This window comes from Lates calcarifer, linkage group LG17 (genome assembly GCF_001640805.2).
Source record: "Lates calcarifer isolate ASB-BC8 linkage group LG17, TLL_Latcal_v3, whole genome shotgun sequence".
Taxonomy (NCBI): Eukaryota; Metazoa; Chordata; class Actinopteri; family Centropomidae; genus Lates; species Lates calcarifer.
This window is the reverse complement of record NC_066849.1, coordinates 16,308,289-16,330,110: the sequence shown is the minus strand read 5'-3', so window position 1 is coordinate 16,330,110 and position 21,822 is coordinate 16,308,289. Positions and strand designations below refer to the sequence as shown.

The following is a 21,822-nucleotide window of genomic DNA, read 5'->3' as shown; positions in this document are numbered from 1 at the left end:
TCCACTTTGGGGCAAAGTAAGCTTGAATTGGAAAGAGGTAGGTAATGGCTTTGGATAATGTACCAGTCTTTGAGGGAAGCGAATGAAACAATATTGAGTTGCATAGACTATTGAGTTTCAAAGGTGGAATAGTTGTAGATCATGTATTATTATGCTGTCATAATAAAATCATTGATTTATCTTTTGGAATGAATCTCATACTGTATTGATTTATCGTATTAAATTAAAGTCACAAAGACATAAAAAGAGAAAAGACTGTCTCACACATTCACATACACCTTGGAAACTCTTGTTATCAATATTAAAACGTAAAGCAAAAGCAAACCCCTCTTCCCACCAAATAAATAAATAAATAAATAAATAAAAACTGAAGTCCTATATTACAGATATTTTTACATCTTTGGTGTTGTATCAGTGTCATATTGAAGTTTTAAGGATACACCATGATCACAGTGTTTACAGCATCAACAAATCATTACCATAATCTACTCACTTTTAACCTTCCCAGAGGCCACAGCAGTAACTACTGTCATATGTGTATGGACCAGACACACGGCGTAGGTTCAAAGGTGACTGTCTAGTTGATTGCGTGTCCGTGTCCAGAGCACCCTGGGGTGCAAGGGTGCAATATGTCCTGTACCCTAATGATAGCTGAACAGCATGCTGACCTCTGGCGCCATGTTCCCAGTTTGGCTATGACCTCATGATGTTCCCCCACTGGTTCAGACAGATCAACAATGTCAGCTTGTGTCCGACCTGTCTCCACCTCTCCCCGCTCGAGTTTCAACATCGATAGACCCGCTGGATTAGGACTCCTAAATACGGCAGCCCATTTATTCATTCAAGCTGCTGAATAAATGGGCCATGCACAAAAATGTTTACCCTGTCCCTGACCATAGCACATTCTCATTATTGTATTTCTCTGCCTTTGCCTGGCCCACCTCTGGCCCATATGAATGAGAAAAAAATACTTTGGTAGAGCATTTTAAATATTCAGCATAATGGTTGAGACTGTAATAGTTCATAAAGTGGATTTTAAACGTGTGTAAATCCTTGTAATTTTACAGCTATATCTTTAATAATAACATATTACAAAAGGCTTTTAAAGTTTCAAATGAAAGGATGTACCACAGTGTTTCTGAGCTTGGTTTTGAACACCATCATGTCAATGTGAAATGATGTAAAGATGCTGAATTTATTAGGAACAATAAAAACAATCTTCATTCTAGTTAACTGAAATATTAACAATATAAACTGTTTAGGACACTTTAAAAAGAATATCCCTTGAAACAATGAAACCCCCCTCTGTACCAACATGGCACAGTCTGGTCCCCCCTCCCATGATAAAGCCAGTGGAATGCTCTTACTTCCTGTTTGGTAGTTGGACACATGACCAGCAGGTAATATGGATGAGAGCTCATGCAAACATTTTGGTGATTGAAATTGTTTGTGTTTATGACAAATATAATTGTAATTATTTCATTAACAATGAATGAACAGTGAATGATAACAGTGCATACTGACACAGACAGAGATGACTGTTGTAGCAAGTTAGCATGCTAAAATCAATGTGGTCATTATGCTAACTTAGCCTCAGGCCTCAGGCCTCAGGCCTCAAGATGCATTATGCAAAAAAGAGTGATCCTATAGCGGTTAGCTTATCTACACAACTACACCTTCAACAACTGTATATTACTGATTGGCTGGAATAAATTATAGAATTGTAGAATTACTGGTGTGTATCTGGACACTGTGCAACTCATTCACCATGACAGCTCCCACTTTTGACTCTGCTGTTTCAGTTCTAGGTTTGCCTCCCCCTCTGGTACTCATCTGATGACAACCAACCTGGAAGATTTCATCAGCCTCCCTTGCTGCAGCCCAGCTTTCTCCTTGGGCAGTCTGCATGTCGGTCTGACTGTTGTCCCCCAACCTCTAGGCTACTGGGTAAGTGTTGTGAGTTTCTGGCATCAGTGTTTCTGGGATTTGCCAAAGTGGCAGGCAATCTGAGTTACTGTTCTTCCTCTGTGGTGGTGTTGACTCTGCTCATTGTGTCCTAATAGGAACTCACCAAGCTCACCTCCTTTATAAATGTCTTTACAGCTATAGCTACAGTACTTCCACATACTACACAGTATTTGAACCTGGATTGGTCGCAATGCCGTGTTAGGCAGGTAGATGCACTTTCAGCTGTGGTTCATTGTGCTGCATTCTGCATGACTCCCTCATTTTCCTACTGTATAACGTTGTGGGTTTGTAGATTGTGGCAGGTATGTCTAGTTATTTCTGTTGCTTCTCTGACACTGAAATCAGCAAAGAACTGTTTAACCTTGTGTGTTTGTTTACTTCCACTTGTAACTGGCTTTACGCCCTTAACCTTATAGATCCTGGTTCAATGCAAAGCCTGGGTGAAATGTTGTAAAGGTTACGCATTGTTACAGTTTCTCTATGTGACCATATTGCTAAACAAGTCGATTGAATAATGACACATATTGTTTTGTTTCCTTATTTTTAAAAACTATTAGACTAAAGTTTAATTCCATTTTTTTATATATCCATGCTCGCAGTGCCTCCAATCTTTAATTTCAACAGAATTATTGCACGCTGCTTGTAAAACTTGAATTTAATAGCTTTGTGGTGAGGTTGGGTATGTTTTGATTCCTGGCTGGAGGCACAGAGAGGATGTGGCTTCATCCTCCTGTGCCAAAGCAGGTTGATTGCCTCAGGACAAGGCAAAGCATGCCTGCATATTGACACTGTGTGGCATGGTTGGGCAAGCCTTGAGCGCTATCAAGAGATGGAGTGGGATTTCTTCTCTCGCATCATGCCAGCTGGCACACCTGTCCTTATCAGGTTAACTGGCTTGGGACTAGGTTGAGATGTGCTCACTCACTGACACACTGGGGGAGACTAACAGCAAAGGTGAGAGAATGACAGTTTCTAGAGTGCAGGTTCTCTTTTTAGTTTTCTAGACAGTCTGTTTTTGCTTTGTTTCATTTGCTTTGATTCTGTTTGCCTTATCAAATCAGTGTAATACACATAAGTGACAATAGCAACCATTTCTAGGGAAACAATAAAAATTCTTGTCTATCCAGTTTATGTCACTCCCACTTTCAGGCTTGGATCCAAATGCAACTATGACTACACAGTTAAGAGATGAAAATACATGTAGTAGAGGAGCTGGGTAGGAACTGAGACTGTGATACAATGTGTTACCTTCACTATGTAGTTTTTTAGTCTTGTAAATCTCAGGTAATTATTTTTCAGTCTTGTTGTATTGCACGTTGCAGACATGCAGATCATGAGGTTTGTCAGACATTTCATGCTAAGCAAGCAAAACCAGCTCAAAAAGATTATGTGTATCATATTGACATGTATATTTTGCCAAATTGCTCATAAATTACAAAGACATAGCTGGTTAAAAATGACATAAAAATGAATAATAAAGGATAACATTACTTTATACAATGGTGTAATAAAATAAATGATCCTGTAACTTTATTCAGTTAGATTAAAGTCTACAGATTGATGACACATGTTCTTATTGCTAAATCCTCAGTCAGTCAAAGTGCTCACTAACCTCGACAAGTTTCAGACCTCAAGCAAATTAAGTTCAACGTTCACCGATCTTAAAAATATGTTTTAAAAAGATCTCTCCAGCTTTCACAAGGTTAAATGTTTTTTTATGCTTACCACTGATGAACTCCATCAGATTTGTAATGAATTTCCTACAAAGTAATCCGAATAGCCTGCCTTCAGAACAGCAATTATCTGACTAAACCTCCTTCCAAGAGGTGTGTGAACCCATTTTGTGGCCTGATTGAAAGCTATTCATCACAGTTGGCAGTTTCCTCACTTGTGCGCTGGTGTGCATATGTGTGTGTGTGTGTGTTTGGCACATCTCGCTCCTCCGCAAAAAACTTCTTACGTTTTAGAACAGAGCGTAATGGTCTGTGCCTGTATTTACTGTGCTCAAGGCAAGGTAAAGGCCTTTTAGCTTTCATATGGTAAATGCTTGGTACTCAGGGAATAAATACAAACTACATTAGGTTATTGTGGATTTGTTTTTGATGACAGTCAAAATGTTCTAATGTACCTTGCTCTTGGGTCACGTACACTACACTTCATATTGCAGCCTTCACTTTGCATACATAATGTGGTGTGGTAGAAGCCCTATGTTGCACCTATATTGTACTATATTCAACTAGCTAGCTAACTAAGAGTAGTTACCCCAGTATTAGTTTTGCTGTAAGTAATGTAGCTGAATGAAAGAGGGGCGCATATGCATATATATATATATATATATATATAAAACACGGACAGTGCACTTCCTAAAGGCTGCATTGATTGCACGCACACTTAATTTCCTCAGTCAAGAGTTTGTGTCTGCAGGGAGGACGCAGCAAGAGAGGATCAGCATAGCACTGTATCAGATCTACACTACGTCATAATTTCCCATCTGATTTTAGCAAACATGGCCACTCTCAACCCTCAGAGCAAAGGGCAGATGGTGGTGAGGATTAAAATGAAGGCAACAGTCGAGGGGGGTGGGGGGGGTGGCGGCAGCGGCGGCGGCAAAGTGTGACGGATCAAGAGAGAAGGCAACACAGGAGGAGAGAAGTGAGAAACTAGCATCCCCTTTAGAGCCTTTTTAGTGTTTTTTTTTCTTTTCTCTATGCCATAACAAAGACATATTACCATAATCACCACTGCTCCACTATCATCAAATCGATTCAATTCCCCTTCGCTGTTCTCAAAGACCTTTGGGAGAAACATCAGTATCTTTGTGTTCAAGGTGAACTGTGTGTGCTCTTGTGTGTAAGAATGCATGTTTGTGCGTGCATATAAGCGCGTGCGTGTTTGTGTGAGGGTTGCACCCTCACCCTCCTCGAACATTGTTCGTGTGTATGTGAGAGAGAGAGGGAATGTTCCCTGGCAGAGGCAATAAAGTCTGGTAATAATCACCAGTCTGGTGAGAGGGTGTCCTGAGGAAAAATCGGCTCAGCCAGTAACCACAGCCACATTATCTCAACTACACACAGCGGCAGGTTAACAGCAAGAGAATTGAGCTTTTGACCAGAGGGTCGGCGGTTCAAACCAATTTGGAAAGTCTAAACAGGAAGGTGTACGAGATGTCTGTTTGCCTCTCAAACCCAACCTGTCATTACTGTTTTTCCTGCCCTTGAGCAAGGAGATGTGACCCCCTAAGTGCTATAAGGCAGAGCAATTTAGCAGCTGGGGGCACAAAAATAATGCACGCAGGTCAGCTCTTAGGAGGTATGTGGGTATAAGACTTAATACTAACCGGAACAATCTGTTCAATCACTCTTTGACACCATTAAAAACAAATGTTTGCTCTTCTGGCATTCCTCTGCCTTCTTGTTATTTGGTGGTGCTCTTGCAGATGACTGCAAATACTGAACTGCAGGTGGCATGTTGAGAAATTTCCTAATAATCCACAAATGTTTGTGACCTGTGGACGATGGTATATGTCCAATATGGCAGGTAGAGGATAAGTGGGCACATCAGTAAGGTAAAATTCAGTTAAATCAAACATGAATCAAATCAGTTGCTACATTAAAAACACTGTGAGAGTTCAAAGAGGGTTGTTTTCTTAAATTTCCATGCAGCATCTACAAAGACAATTCTGTAAATATGAAAATCAAATCAAAGTTGCACTTTCCCACGTGCTTTCTGTGGAAATTATGTAACATTAATAATGTGTCATATTTAGATTTACATTTGTGTTGTTGAACCCTTCCTGTGGGAAGTGTAGGTGCTACTTCTTTTCAACTCAGCAGCACACAGTGTGCTAGGAGTGTGATAGCTACTGCACTGGTCTCTGCCGGTACATGTCTTCCAACTGTCTGCCATGCCTCTCAGCCTATGTGATGGTTTTTATCACATCACACGGGACCACTGAAGCATGTGTGGTAGGAGGTGTGCTTGTATTGTTGTTGTCAAGCATGTCTTTTTTTTTTTTTTTCAAACCTGCTGCTAATCCTTTTTTTCTGCTCCCGTCAGGCAGGCATGGTGTTCATATGTCAACGTGGCAAAACCGCCTCCTCTGAAGACACGCACGCATTTGCTGCAGAGTATGAAGACATGAAAGCAAACATGAACAGCTAGAGGTACTACCACACACAGTCTCAGTTGCAGACAGACACACACAGTGGTCACCCATCTGGTACAAGGGCAACCACCTAAAAGATGCAAAATCACTACCTACATTGAACAAAGATCCTTGAGAGCAAATGATGTCAAAATTAGAAATTCAGTGAAATACATGTGAATTTAATTTTACTTTAGTTACTATAATGCAAGTTTTAGTTAGTGAACTCCTTTGCTACGGTGGCCCTTAATAACAAAACACATACAAGGGTGAAAGCACAAAATTGCACAAAACACGCTCCAAATCCAGGAATGCAACAAATACAAAAAACACATGTAAAAAGAAATCTAACTGACAGAGAGAGAAGTATTATTATGTATTCAGCTTTATCAACAGAAAAACTGACAGCATTATATTTCAACTCTGAGACCAACTTTTTATCTTCCAAAAAGAATTATGACATATTTCAAAATGCTACAGACCACAGAACCAGCAGTAAATTACCAAAGGGTTTGCTGAGATGAGATTCTTTTATCCGGGATGGGAGCCAGAGTGCTGAGCCTCTGAGATGATCAGTGGTCCGAGCAGCCAGGTGGGTCCTCACAACTCCGAAAACGTCAGTGAAAATTTCCAAACAGACTTTATTTGGATGAACTGACTGCATGTTTGAAAACTGAATGCTTACTTTTTCATCTGAAAAAATCTCAAAACTTAAGGGTTAAGCTAGTTCAGGTACATAAGTAAAAGCATTTGTATAAGGTTGGTGTTTATCCAAATCAAGCACATCACTCCCCTAGCATCCTGGAGCACTTCCAGTGTAGCAATTCTTGTTTTTGTTTTTTTTTTGCATGTGTTTCCTTTCTGCATTTGGAGTGCATTGTTATGTGCTTTGTCCTTAGGGGCCTCCATACCTCTTGGCTGTCATACCACTCTGATTGCTGTAAAAGCTACAATAGCTGAAAATCACTAGCTTTGCAATTAAGGCTTCCTCTGTAATTGCACACCAATATACTGTAACCATCAAGTGTGGGATTAAGGGGAAAAGGATTAAGGGTAGAATAGAGGAGCAGAACAAACAGGACATCACTGTTATTAAAATATGCTCACAACCATTTCCCCTTAAAGTCTGGAATATTCTTCCTCTTCTATCGAACACTTGCAACATAGTAGTAGATAATAGCTGCTTTACAAATTAGCACATTCTAATCTTATTATAGAGGCTGAGTTTATGGGCAGCCTTTGATGTGTGCAGCATAGCTTTTATTTCACATTTTCCATGTGTTTAATATGACGGCTCTAACGATGTAGAATGTAATGAGAGGTAATTGCCAGCGCTAACTATGCCTCTATCGAAAGCCTTTATTGTTCTTTATTGGACACCATTTACACCCTGATAGCACACTGCTAAATTAGGCTTGATGCAAATCTTTGCTAATGAGCGATATGTGAGCACTGTGTGTTTAGGCTTGTCTCAATACAGCTATTAAACACAAAGCTCACTGGTGTACCATGAGGGCAACAAATATCCTTAAAGCGTGAATGTCTGATTGGTTTATTTAAATCTGTGTCTAGTTTAGCAGAATGATCGCTTCTGTGTTTACCAGCTGTCCTACATTTTTTCGCTTTCACAACTGCCCTCCTCCTTCTTGGAAAAAGAGGGCACATTTTACCCAAGATGCATCACGATCTGGCCTTTCTATGACCCCACATCCGCCATGTTGCGATTGTCTGGCCGCGGGCGGGGTCACACATCGGTCACTTTTGTCCAATCAGAATCCGATGCCGCGACTGACTAGCTGTGACTGGTGCTGAGGCTGTGCCCCGGTGGCACAGTTGGAGTAGCGTCGCAGCGCGAATGCAACAAACAAAACGACATTTTAAAAAAAATAAAAAAATCCAGACATAATATAGCCGGTCTCGTAATCTGAGAAATCGGACAGTGTCCCACTTTTTATGATTCATCTTATTTTGCTGGAGAGAAGCGTTTTGGCTTTCCCGCTGTGTTTGCCTTACACTCAAGCGGCACTTCTTTTTTTTTCCACTCTTCGCCTTTGTTTCTTGACAACTCTGGGCGACTTGTCCTGTTTACAGGTCAATGGCGGTGCAAGGGGGTGAAGCTGAGTTCGTAATGAGTTGACACTTGGTTCCACATAAAAACACCTCACTGGCCTTCGAACCCACACAGCTGCGAAGCCCACAAGAATGTTAGCACATTATCCAACACCCCCCGTTGCCTCACCTTTGTCCGCCTGCCACCTGACATTAGGCTGCTTCACTTTGGCCTTGTTAGAGGTCCTTAGTGAGGTCCAGGGGTACAACTGGACACCTGACGGCAGACGTAAATTGTAAGAGTTTGTGTGTGAACAAGAAATTAATTTGCACCCTTGATCTGATTTATAGTCGTTTTGGTCCTACATGGGACCATGTTTGCCAAAATACTGTATGAAACATACATAGTATGCACCACAAAGTTTAAATTAAATCATAGCACGGGTATAAAACCAATTTCTTCCAGCCACTGGAAAGTGGTTCAATGTTTTGTCTTCCTTTTTCTGTCTATCTTCCACCTCTTGGTAACTGAGTTACTGTTTTCCCTTAATTTTGTCAATATTTTGTCTTGTCCTTTGTCTCGTTGGTTTTTGTGTGGGGTGATTATTTTCCCCTCCCACTGACTGCGTGCTGTTTTAGGCTGCGTATTTGGGTGTTCTCTGATCAAAACCGTTCAATATTTTGCTCTCAGAATGCAGTGGAAAGAACTGTCCTGTCATCGGCTTCACCATATCTCCCTGGGTGGCCCACAGGAAGACATGCCTGAATAATTAATATATTAAACAAAATAGAATGGGAAATATAGTAATTATTGGGGAAATTTTTATCCTCTTATTTTTAATTCACATATTAATTGAATTTATTCAATTTTTTTATTCTTTTATATTTTAGTACTATTATTATTATTCTTGTTTATACATTTGTGAGCATTTTCCCTGCCACACTTTTATCCTAACCCTGCATGGCAATTTGTAAAAAATATTTAATTAAATGTTGGTTGTTTCAGTGATATCTCGTTTCATTTAATAGTCTATCTGAGCCACAGAAAAATGTCAATATAAATAGCACAAGTACCCATTTTGGAAATCACTTCCATGGTGGACAAAATGTTGATTTCACAGTCAAAATAAATATATATTTTGATAGTTGTGGCAGTAAACCCATCTTCATTCCATTACGAATGCAATCAACAAATTCCTGTGGTCAGGTAATGTGTTGCACGTCTGAGATGTAAAATCTCGACAGCTTTCTAAATCCCCTTATTTGTTGTGGACACACAGTAATACAACGCTTTACTGAATTTTCAAGAGAGAAGAACAGTTTGTCGTTATTGCCAAGCGTGGCATGCTGATGCATTTTATCTCGGGCAGTATGTTTGCAATAAAGGAGCGATAAGGCAGGAGCTGGGAATGCGCTCCTTTCAATTCTATCTCCTTTTTACATGGTCCCCTCAAACTTCCTCAACCATGCCGGACTGCCCCCCCTCCGTAAATCAAGGACAGTGGGGAGGACGAGGTGTGATTGCCTTCACACCCAGGAAATAATCACACCGGACCTGCCACAGCTCTGATTAAGACTGATAAATATCGACGAGCAGTTAATGAGATGTCAGGCAGGAACAAGGCCCTTCCCTTCATGCCTACCGATGACACCAATGGAGAGAAAAAATGACCTCGACTTGGCAATGTCACAACCATCTTTCATAGGCGCGAAGCACAAGCTATTAATTATCCTCAGTTGGTGAGCAAAATTATCGATGGCGCAGCTGGATTATTCACATCAAAGAAATAGTGGCTAGCAGATGCTTGTTGGGATATTATTCTTCATAATTACATCAGCTCCACTGAGAATGATTATTGTTAATTTTCATTCAATACAATGCTTTTTTAGGGGCAACAGGTTCAGGCAGACCTGTAGTCAACAAATGGCTCCTGCAGGCAGGTCAATTAGCTGATTAAAAGATTATCTTTAATGTTTTGTTCCCATTGACAGTGCTGCACATGCAAGTAGCTGCCAATTATTGAGCTTAAAGTCTAAAACCTATCAATAAAATTCAATTAGACACAGATTAAAATTTCCATACAGACATCTCTTTATGTTTTTGGTTAGCGTAATGACACAGCACTGTTTTTCTGTAATGTAAACATGCCTCAATCCCTTTGCAAACACTGCAGTGCACAGAATTCCCACAAAGACACAAGCACAAGCCTTCTAGACGTCTGCTGAACTGTGATGAGGACACGAGCTCAGCAGGGGGCTAGAACAAAGTAAATTCATTATCTCACCCAGTATCATGTATGTATTGCCGTACGTGTGAGCTCTATTCCCCTGAGCAGCCGGCCCGCGTCAGTGCAGTTTCATACCAGGCAGTGTGATTTATGCATCATGGCACTGGTATTACGCTCTGTTTACAGTAAATTAAGGCTCTATCTTGATAACTGCAGCCACGAGGACATCTTATCCTCCCACGGCGGCGTTTTGATGTGCGTGCTCAATGGCCTTGGTGTACCTGAAGGCTTTCGTACCTCTTCGCATGTGACAGATTCCCACCAACTGTCCGACTTTGACCGTGAACTCCAGGTCACCCCATGGTCCCCAGGCGCAGTCCTGATGAATATTGTTTCCCTGGCAGACGTGCTCAACCCATCAGACAGAAAAGACCATGCAGCTGCACCCAAACACCCAACAATAGGAAGCTTGTTCTGGGGCAGAAAAGGCCGGGTCCCCTTTTTGGGGAAGGGGGTGATGTGAGCGGGTGGTCAAATATTTCAGGGGTTTTGCAATAGGATAATCCTTTGTGATGTTCCTGTGAATGGAAGCGATCGTCTGCAAATTTCAGGAGCATTCGACAAAGTGAAAAACCCATCCCTTCACTGTAGAAATATTTAGCTGTTGAAGACTGACCATCCCCCACTTTAGCAAAAAACATTTGACTATGACTATGACTATTCCCCAAAAAAATCCTTCTTTTATTTATTAGCTTGTAGTCATGGCTGACTGAAATCAATAGAACACTGGAATATGAGAACTTAAATCAATATGAATGCATGTACTGCAGAGATGGTGTGAGGGGTGGCATAAATAGTGGTATAAAAGAAGGAAAGAGAAACAAAAGCAAGGTGGATGGACAAAATCTGGACTGAGCTAAGCTAATCAAACAAGAATGTAATTAGCATTGTCATGACAGCAAAATAATATATCAACAGCACAAAATGGTGACGTGTGACACACCAAAACTGGCACTTTAGATGTGACCATTAGAAATGCAGTTTTGGGAAATTAATGTCACATTTTGAAACTCTTGAAGGCAAACCTCTCTGATGACTCATATCATGCATATCCTTTATTTTTTTGTAGTATTTATTACATTTTGTTATATTTATTTATTTCAGTTTCACTCAGCCCTTAACTAATGGAAGGAAATGAAGGTGCAGACAAACACACACAGACACATAGACGTACACAGAGGCACACACATGCTTCTTTGTTGGAAGTATTTGCCAATTAGCAAGTTGTGGAGCTGGAGTGGTAATTAGGCTTTCCAGTCGGCTGGTGTCTGTGCACAGCTTAGCTGAGACAGGTCCGAAGCTAAACGCCTTGCTATTTGTCCAGCAATTATGTCAGGTCCCCATGTCACAGTACAGACGTGACCAATTAGCTGTGCCAAGCTAAAGTGAAAGAGAGGGATTATGGCAGAGGAGATGGGGCAGGATGAAAAAGTATGCAGGGAATGGGGTGTGAGGGGAGTTAGGGGTGTTGTGGGGAGCTTGCAAGAGGGGGAGAGTGAGGGATAGTCTGTAGGGAATAAGAGAAAGAATAAAGGGAAACAGTCTGGCTTTGGAAATGAGGGGCAGGAGTGGGTGAGGAGGGTGTAAGGGAGCGGATTTCTTTTTTTTTTTCTATAGCTGTGTGATCATGTTTTGCATTGATCCTCGTCCTGACCGACATGTGGCTAAGACATGCTAATGCATAGCAATATTTATGCTAATGCCGGCTCACTGAACAAGTAGGGATAAGAAATTAATCTTTATTGACGTCTCAATAATTCTCCCCTGCATTATATGACATATTTTGATGAAACAAGCCTGCACACAATCAATATTCTCCAGCTTGGAGTAATGTGACACTATGTCAATAGCCGTAGGAAAGAGTAGAGCTCTAGTTCATCTTGGCATTGGTCCATATTTACTTCAAACTGACAGATTATACTACGTATTGAGCACTCTCTATCTGGGCTGGTCAAAACAGCTCAGAACCTATGACAGGGCCCCCAGTCTGTCTCAGAGTTCTTGTGGTTTATTTCTCTTTCTTCACAAGGGTTTTTTTCTTCTAAGTTTTCTCTGCCAAAGTGTGGACATAATGAGAAAATAGAAGCTGGTTATCATACCAAACGACTTGATAGAAATGCTGCTGGACCTTCAATACGTGTCAAGTGAGTCCATCGTTTGATGACAACAGTGGAGAACAAGAAGCTGTAAAATTGGGGGAGATCTGAGATGAAATTTATTCTGCTTGCTGCAACACAAAAAGAACCCACATAATCCTCTGTTGAAACTTCACTGAGCGCATCTAGGGGATGGAGGGTGGGTTGTTTGGGGGGGGGGGGACTCGTTTCGAAAATATCTGCTCTACCCAGACACCGAGACCGCGCGATCCAAGGCTCCGAATTTAATTGGACAGGGAAAGGGAGAAGAGGGGAGCCAGGGGACAAGGCAAGGGGCGGATGAGGTAGAATCTATGATCTGAGCATCTTCCCCCCCTTTTTTTTGCTAGAAAACAAGACTGTTGGCTGAGTGCCTGCAGAGATGAGGGGAGCTCATATTAATTAATGGGCTTGAAAGACAATACAGGGAGCTTTAGTGTTGCAAGTTATTGACATAACTCTACAGTGGATTGCAAACTTTTGATTTGATTGTGACAGCATGTTTTGCAAACTAGCGAGCCTGAGAGCAAATAGACCCTGTTGTGATGGTAACTTTTGAAAAATCATATCTGATTTGGAAATACGCCACTGCATTTTCTTGGAATTCCTCTAGACAGACTATTTATTTAACTCTGGCTTTTCACAGCTAAATTTGGCAAACTGTGGTCTTTAACTCACAGTAACAACTTCAATAATGGCGAGGAACTTAGCAACGAAAGGGAGCATTAGAAATAGATGAACTCTGAGTAACTTCTCCCAAGGATCAATATCCATTCATCAGGCGCCTGTAGCTATAAAGATGAAAGACAGCACTGCAAAAAATATATATTTTTAAACACAGTTTTACACTAAACATCCTCAGGCTTTTCCAAGTCAGGGAGAATAATGCAGCCTAAACCTGTCTGAAGCAAAAACATCAAGTCAGAGATTTGGATGAAAAATGAACAATTTTTGCTCACAGGTACAGTGAGCATGTTAATAGAAATGTGCAGAGTTGCATCTTAGAGGACGGTGTGTTTATCTAAAGCAGATAGTGATCTCAATTGAGGCTTTGGTGCCACTTTATCAACGAGAAATGTTGTTGTGATAACTGTTGAAAAACTGCACAAAGTTCTGGTAATGATTATAGGAGAGAGAGACGGCCACAAATGATAAGCAGTGAAATTGAATGTGTTTGTCTTGGGCAATTACTCGACTGAAGAACATGTGTGTGATTATGAGTTGGCATGGTACTTCACGGAGGAACAATTTACCCCCATTCCACATGGATGAGCGATCAATTCGAAACACAACACAAAGACTCAGCCAGGAGATCAGGTCACATTTCTTAAATAATTTAATTGCAAAAAGGGTCTTTTAAAAATATTTCTACAAGAATGCATCATCATTTTTAGTAATTTGTAGTGTATGTCTGCACCATTAAATACATCTCAGTGCTTCTCAAAGAGGAATTAACAATTGCATTTCTCGGCGCTTTATTCTGCCCCCCCCCCCCCCTTCCCCCTCCCACTTCACTATACTTGTACAGTACTCTCTGAAACATCTTACTTCCTTGTATGAAGAGGGGGTTTTCAAAAGTGACCAAGACAGATGTGCAGTGAGCTTGTTAGAAGACAAAAGAAAGGACAGAGCTGAGTATTTATTTGAAACAGACAACTGAAGAAAAGAAAGTTAGAAAGTTGCAAGTTAAGGGGTTTCAGGGAGGGTGTGTGTGTGTGTGTGTGTGTGTGTGTGTGTGTGTGTGTGTGTGTTTGAGTGTTTGATGATCTGTGGAGGATGTAAAATAGGGAAAAAGAAAGATGGAAGGAATGTTGGGATAGTTTGGATCCTATTGGCACACACAGAGATAACCACATCTGACAAAGCCTAGACTCTGCTGATCAAAATGTTTCTGTATAAAATGGCAATCCTTTTATTCCGCACACACACACACACACACAAACACACAAACATAACCAAGTCTGTCTTAATTCCAGCAACCTGCAGTCGGAAAGTATGAACAAAAAACACATGGGAGTGAGTTCTTTTCCCCCCTGTGTGAACGTACAATATTAAACACTCCCATGAATGTGTGAAAAATCCACTTAATGATTAATTGTTTGCAGTTGATGTGGTGGCAGTTTAATCTTTTTAAGATGTGCAACAGTGCCAGTTGAGCTCATCACTCACGGCTGGTTGACTTTGGTGAACACAGATCCAGATCCTTGGCGCACCATGTGCACCTCATCAATAGTTCATGCAAACTCCGAAGCGCAGCCATTTTTCATGAGTGGGCAATGTCTGCCATCTGATTGTGTTTAGCCCCAAATATGCCCCCCCCCAACCGCCCCGCCCGCAACACCCCAACCTTCTTCATTTTTTTTTTTTTTTTTTTTTTTTTTTTTTTTTTGCTCATTGACTGTGTCTTGTTTGGTGCCACATGCGACTTTGCAACAGTGGGGTGTAACTGATTGAGTGATTGAGCTGAGTGGAGGAAGAGGAGTAATAGTGTATATGCCTGGGAGACTGAGTAAAGTGATTCTGATTGCATTAATTCTGCTCTTCTGCCATCTCCAAATGTGTACTCTCTCACTCTTTTTCAATCAAAATACTGTTTTCTTTTGCTTTGAAGAAAAACAAAATAACTCCTCAGGATGATACTAAGACAAAATGTGTGCTCATCAACAGGCAGTTTCAAAACATTCTCATCATGTTAGCAAAACGTATTGACAGTACCGGCGCCTCTGATTCTGAGGAATCACATCAGAAATCAAAACTGACACTATGATGAAAACAATTCAAAAATTTGAGACTTATTTCCTGAATAGTGAGAGTACACAACTGTTAAAATTACTACTTGATTGTGTCCTACAACTGTTACAGGTTAGTAAGCCTTTTAAAGCGTGTACTAGCAATAGTGAAAACATCTGTATGTGGAATAAGATGAAACGATAGAAAATAAAGAACACATTGCTGTTTTGCATAATATTCTGCATGGCTTTTGAAGGGTCTTAAGAGTGGCTGACAAAAGTATTTTGGCATGACACACGGCGTGGCCACTAACATCACGCTATCATTACACACCTAACTAATAATACTTACATATTGCATTGATCAACTCCAACCCAAACAATATGGAGACTGGAAAGATCGCACCAGTGATTCCGCCCCTATCCCTTAATCCACTATCTTCAAACACCCCTCTGTCAGAAGCGCAAATAGTACAGTCTCTTTGATGCAGCTGCTATCATTTAGGATGGAGGGGGGCCTGCAGATTTTTGGCTAGTCTGCGTGCCAGGGCTGTTGATCCTGCACTGTACTAATCATGCAGCAGCCTGAGACAGGATGATTGCAGGCCAGACAGGAAATGAAGAGAGATAATGATAGGTCAGCTCGCCGTATGTCTGCGCTCGCTGCTGCGCACTCGTATCCCCGCGATGCCAGATTGGCTGCTGCATTAATCGACCTGACAGACAAAGACCAATAGGTTTCTCTTCTGACAGCTCTGGATTCTCTGATGAGGATCTTGTTGCAGAGGGGCAAAGTGCAGGTCTTGTGATGGAGCTCCGCCTCTGGGGCGATTGAAGTGATTGGCAGGTTAGGCTGCATCATCTCTGTACCTTCCCCTAATCACTCCGACATAAGATAGGGTTGGGAGGATCCCATTGTTGGCGCTGATGGTACATAAGTCAGATTTAAACATAGGTAAACCACAGAGATGCATTTGAGTGATCTGTAGGTTTTGAAAAGAAGAAAATGTGCCTGGAAGACAATTAGTGACAGCTTGTGGCTTCACAAATACTCTTTATGTTAAGAATGAGAATGGATTGGGGAAGCTTAATATCCAGGTGGCACACACAAACTTGAACACACCTACACAGACACTCACACTACGATGGACGGAGCAAAAAAGGGCGACATGTCTAACCATCACTTCCTCTCTACAGTCCTTACTTCCCCGCCACTTCCTTCTCTCTTCCTCCTTTGCTTTCTCCTAATTTCGCTCTGAATCATTTCACAACAACACTTCCATTTTTTTTGTCAAAACACCATTTTTTCTTTTGTTATTTATCGTATTTTTGTTACAAAACATGTACAGGCTGTTTAGAACAACAACAAAAATACAATATCCAATTTATATGCAATTTCTTTTGTTTAATAATCATCAATTCATTAGGTGAATCCTCTTGGAGTTTCTCTTTTCCCTCTGATTGTTCCAAGTCCACTGTTCCCAAATGGCCTACAGTCCATCTGAGTGTTGGTGCAGGGAGTGGGGGGTTGGTGGGCGAGGTACAAATAAATACATAGGGGGCAGGATGTCAAGAAATTAAAACAAAAATTTTGATTATTTCTAAATCCAGATAATAGTAAGTAGAAAGTAAGGTGTCCGTCAAGGTTGCTTTCAGTTTCTGCATGAAGCATATATATATAATTTTATATATATATATGTGTATGTCCAAAGTTCATTGTTTTGGATTCAATAAAAAAAGAATGTTTAACAGTTGTCCACAGAATATAGCGTAATTGTTTCAGATATATTTGCTCCTTGTCACGGTTCAGTTCATGCGTTAATTCTCCACGGTGGCAAATAGCGAAAGCCGTACTGTACAGTATACTTGTGTGCAACTTGACACATTCGCACATCCACACACACTTAATCACACACACACACATACATACAAATACGCACACAAAGGCCAAGTGGTCTTTCTATAGTGTTGCCACGGTCCATGTCTCCCCCCTTTAATCACACAAAGTGTCCAGTGGGGGGGGGGGTACCTAGGATTGGCCGGCCATTTTTTTTAACCACAAATCTCCCAAAAATGTGTAAGAAAGCCAAAAAAGGAGGGGGAAAAGAAAAAAAATCTAGTGTGGACAAACAAAAATGAAACATTTTTATGTGTAAAGACACACTTGATGAGCAGGTAATCCCAAGCTGTGGAACCCTCCTGAGTCACTTCAGGTCAAAGTGAAGAGGTTGTCTGGTGACCAGCTGAGGAATCAGCAGACAAAACAAACGTCCAAAAAAACGCGCTCCTTTGACCTTTTTGACCCTCTGTCATCCTCTTGACCTTTGACCTCAGCCCATCATACTTCCTCCTCCAGCACCTCACCCTTCTCCAGCAAGTGCCCTTTTAGATAACACACCTTCAATATGAAGATGGAGAACAACACACGTGCACAATAAAACAACTTCTATCAGGAAAAGAATTGGCCTCTATCTCCTGTGGGTCCAAAACACCTATTTTTGTTTTGTTTTTTACGCGTGTGAACATTTGTTCACTTATTTTATGTCAGGGTTCTTCACGCCCATCAGAGCTGGGTTCAGGTTTCAAAGGGAGGGGCTCTTGCGTGAGGATCAGAGTGTGATGTTTCAGTTATAGGGCTAAGGCCAACCTCACTAAAACACACATGCATGCAAACATCAACCCACACCAGAGCTGGTGAGGCACGCATGAGATATAACGAGGGGTTAACGCCTCCTTCAAAAACACACAAAATCTGATTGGATGAAAAAAGAAACAATGACAAATAACAAAAAAGCAGGAACAGGAAATGGAAGTGGTAATGAAATGAAGAAAAAAAAATATTCAGAGGCACCGCAAGCCAGTTTCGTAGCATCTAATTGGCAGAGATGGGTCAGGCAGCTAGGGTTTTCCAATGGCTCTCACTGGCACCGTTCCTCCCCCTTTTTTTTCCCTGTCTGGCTGTCCTTCGACTGCATCGGTCTGTTTGTGTGTGTGTCCCGTCGCTCACACCTGGACAGGCAGTGTTTGGTTCATCTGTAGTCTCATGTCCTGAATGCTACCAAGAATCTTCTTCTGATGGCCAGCCAACGTCACCCCTATCCGCAGCAAGTCCCTGTAGAGTGAGAAGAAAGGAGAAGAAAATAAGAACAGGTGGCTCAGTCATAAAAAATAGAAGTAGACAAACGTCTGAAGTTGAAGTGCAAATTTCACTTTTCACCGACAAGTAAACACGCACTCTACCAGGTGGGAACAGGGGAAAGGCGAGCGCCTTGGCAATCACCCATAAAATGGCTTCCTAAGGGGTATGTCAACAAAATGGGGACACTCATCCAGCTAAGACGACTGTTAGTCTTAACGCGGCATACTTGTGTTGCCTGGCAGGTGGGCAAGCGGATGGGAGTCAAAGAGCCATAATGTTATAGTTAATGATTAAAGAGCAAACTTAGCTACTGTTCGGCAGCTGGTGGACTTCACAGAGCCCACACCAGCCAGCCATTTAGCTATGGAAACAGAGAAGTGGAGGATTTGTTTTTTTGCAAGATATTAGACAGATTACTCAGTATGCTGTCATTCATACTTAGAGTAGGTCTGTGTGTCAGTAAATCAGCTTTAAGTTGGCCACTGTTGCGCAACATTCTTTAATGCTTAAAAATATCCAGGAAAAACTACAGCAAATAAGGCTAGAGAGTGTGACTTAGTCTTTTAGTCAAGGGCTCCACACAAGCTACCAGCAGTGTGATTTTTAAAGTAAGTACACTGCCTTAACCTAAGGTTGAGGGTGCAGAGGGAGAATATTCTATGTTGACATACAGTTGACATTACTACACCCTTAAAAAGGCTGGGGAGAGCGCACCTGCCTTGGCCATCATTAGTCAAACGGCATAATCTAATCATCATGGTCATGTTGGTTTAACACTGTACAATAATATCACGAGAACCTCTCCTTTCCGCTCGCCTGTTTGATTTGCCTGGTTGATAGCTGAGGAGAAAGCGGACGGCGTCTGGGGCAGCGATTAGCTGACTGTTGGGGCTGTGCCACAGTCTGCGTCCTCTCCGCTCAGTCACACACATGCAGACACACACATACACACACTAGATAATCTAATATTACACGCAGACACCATACACTCTGCTTGTCTCATTGACTTCGTGGCCCTATCCATTTGAGTACAAAAACCGTGCACCTAAACCCACACATGAACCAATGCATGCACGCACATATACTGTACGTGCATGTGCGCACATCCACACTGCACACACGTCCTCTCCAAAAGCCAAATAAGGGTGCATCACCGCAATTTCACACAAATAAATGGTGTTTTTTTTGTTTTTTCATATTTCACCATCTCCATCAGCGCAGCGACGGAGGATGAAATGATAATAAATGGGCACCATTAGAGGAATTACTGGCCATTAAGGGCAACAGAGAGCCACAGTACACCACACCTGTCAGCCTGGCCAAATTGAAACAAATTACCCCCACCTCCATTGCCTATTATGCAGCTAATGAGGATGATTTATTTATCATTATAATCTTAATTCATTTATTTGATCATCACTGGCCTTCAATTTCCATGACTTCCATTACATCATTTCCTGTTTGTAAACACACGGCAGAAGGTGGGTGAGTGGTCAAGGTCAACTGGAGATGGTAGTAAAGAAGCAGCCATGAGTGTTAGCTGAGAAACTGTACAACACTCTGCGTTTCTTGATTATGTATCAGATTTGTTTGCTTTTAAAGCAGGTGATTGTTACCAGTTTCCCCTCCCTAATTACTTAATCCCTATTCCTACAGGGATCCTATCCTGATTGGTCAGTTATACTCTCAATCACAAGAATAACATAGAATATGCGTATGCGTTTTCTCATCTTGTATTCCTACATAATCTCTCTGCCATCTCTCTTGGCAAGTTGTGTTGCCAGCAAATGTTGTTCATGCTCATGTTCATTTTTAAAACTAGTATTTTTTATACACTATAATAGCTGTACATAAATATTGGAACATGTAACAGTAAATGGCTTGATACTCTATGTCTTCAAGGCAAGATTTATCTAGCATAACAAATGTATTTCTGAAATGTCTGCTAAATGTAGCAGTATAGTAAAATGTACTGTATTTTTTAGTGCTTTACGTCTGTTATTCATTTGATGTCTGAGCCTGCTCAGAGCCCACTTTTCACATCTTATCATGTTTAATTTAGCCATCAGACTATTTTTATTCCCTCAAGGTCAATCTGTGTAACACTAATTTGACTCTCAAACTCAGCCCAGTCAATCACTTTAGGCCTGATTAGCCAGATCCTCTCTCTCTCCACTCACTCTGCTGTCATCTGGGCCACCAGGTCAAAGGAAGCAAATCCGGCGTTGACGAAGTTGTCACGGTAGCGGCTCATCTTGATGGCATCCAGCCAGTCTCCCACAGTGGTGAAAGTGGTATAGTCTGGCACACAGCGGTCAAGCAAGGGCTGGGATACCCTACATGGGGGGGAGAGAGGGAGGGAGGGAGGATTGAGAAAGAGAAACAGAGAGAGAGAGAGGGTTAAGGTCGTCACTCTACAGCCTCTACCGGGCCAACCTCACCCCCAGAACGCCCCCCTTGCTGAGCGCCACCTCTCCATTTCTCCACCTCTCCACCTCTCCATCTCTCCTCTCCCCTCTCCCCTCTCCTCTCCTCTCCCTCCACATGTAAGGAGTTGTGTGCAGGGGGGCTGTGGTGGGGGTGAGTGGGGGTGAGGGCACTTATGACTGTGGAGAGACTGGCTGGAGGCTCAGGTGGTGGATGCTGGCGCTGTAGCTGATGAGGCGAGATGTTGTGATGTTGTGTGTCCACAGAGCAGATACCAAATCGGCTACCACATATTCATTTGCTATCACTACAGCAACAGGTGTTATAGCAACAAGAATGCATTTATGTGGCAACGTCAGTGATATAAGAATGCAGAATGTGCCACATGAAACCCTGGGAATATCTGGATTGCTCTCTTCCTGTTTGTTGGTTCATGTTCTTCATGTTGCAATGAGATGTCACTGTGTTGCATGGGGACTGACAGCACAGAGAAAAACAACTGAAATCCAATCTGAGTGGTTGTACTGAGTTGCACTTTCAAACCACCAACAAATGTGGTTTAAATCTGATCTGGGAAGATTGGATGCCATGCGGTTTAGCTGGTCAGCTCAAAATCAGATTTGGGGCTGCCGGTATGACCATAGCTAAACTCTTAATCTATAAGCCATATGCTTTGTAGCGATCAAATAGTCTCTCTGGGTGTGTTTGAACCTATGCGCGTATGCTCTTTCTGTCATCCCGAGGTCGGCGAGACAAAAGGTGATGTGTGCAACACAATCCCACAGAGGTGGACAGACATTTCGGTAAAATACTTCATGACGGGGGTGAAATATCTGTGGAATGTAAACACAGATGTCGCTCACATGTGAGTGTGATTTGCATATTAGGACTGACTCATGATGTTGGCAAACACATGGAAGGAGTGATTCACGAACCTGCATCT

The 21,822-nt window shown here is 41.7% G+C and overlaps 1 protein-coding gene and 1 long non-coding RNA gene across 11 annotated transcripts in view; one reads left to right on the top strand and one right to left on the bottom strand.

Annotated features, from left to right (window-relative positions):
- Positions 1 to 1,632: 1,632 nt before the first annotated feature.
- Positions 1,633 to 21,822, top strand: part of LOC108881230 (uncharacterized) — a 94,265-nt gene continuing 74,075 nt past the window's right edge. The window contains exons 1-2 of one of the 2 annotated variants that reach the window (XR_001960598.2): positions 1,633 to 1,947; positions 6,025 to 6,131. This is a non-coding gene — a long non-coding RNA (uncharacterized LOC108881230). The remainder of the gene's footprint in view (positions 1,948 to 6,024; positions 6,132 to 21,822) is intronic. The other variant, XR_007814874.1, reaches the window with a different exon arrangement.
- LOC108881229 (ephrin type-B receptor 3) overlaps positions 13,903 to 21,822 on the bottom strand; it is a 62,742-nt gene continuing 54,822 nt past the window's right edge. For 7 of the 9 annotated variants that reach the window (XM_018673082.2, XM_018673086.2, XM_051077069.1 and 4 more), the window contains exons 15-16: positions 20,633 to 20,788; positions 13,903 to 18,425 (exon numbers count right to left, since the gene is read on the bottom strand). In XM_018673082.2, the coding sequence (XP_018528598.1) occupies positions 18,317 to 18,425; positions 20,633 to 20,788 (265 nt within the window). In that variant the 3' untranslated portion in view covers positions 13,903 to 18,316. The remainder of the gene's footprint in view (positions 18,426 to 20,632; positions 20,789 to 21,822) is intronic. The other 2 variants (XM_051077071.1, XM_018673091.2) reach the window with 1 other exon arrangement.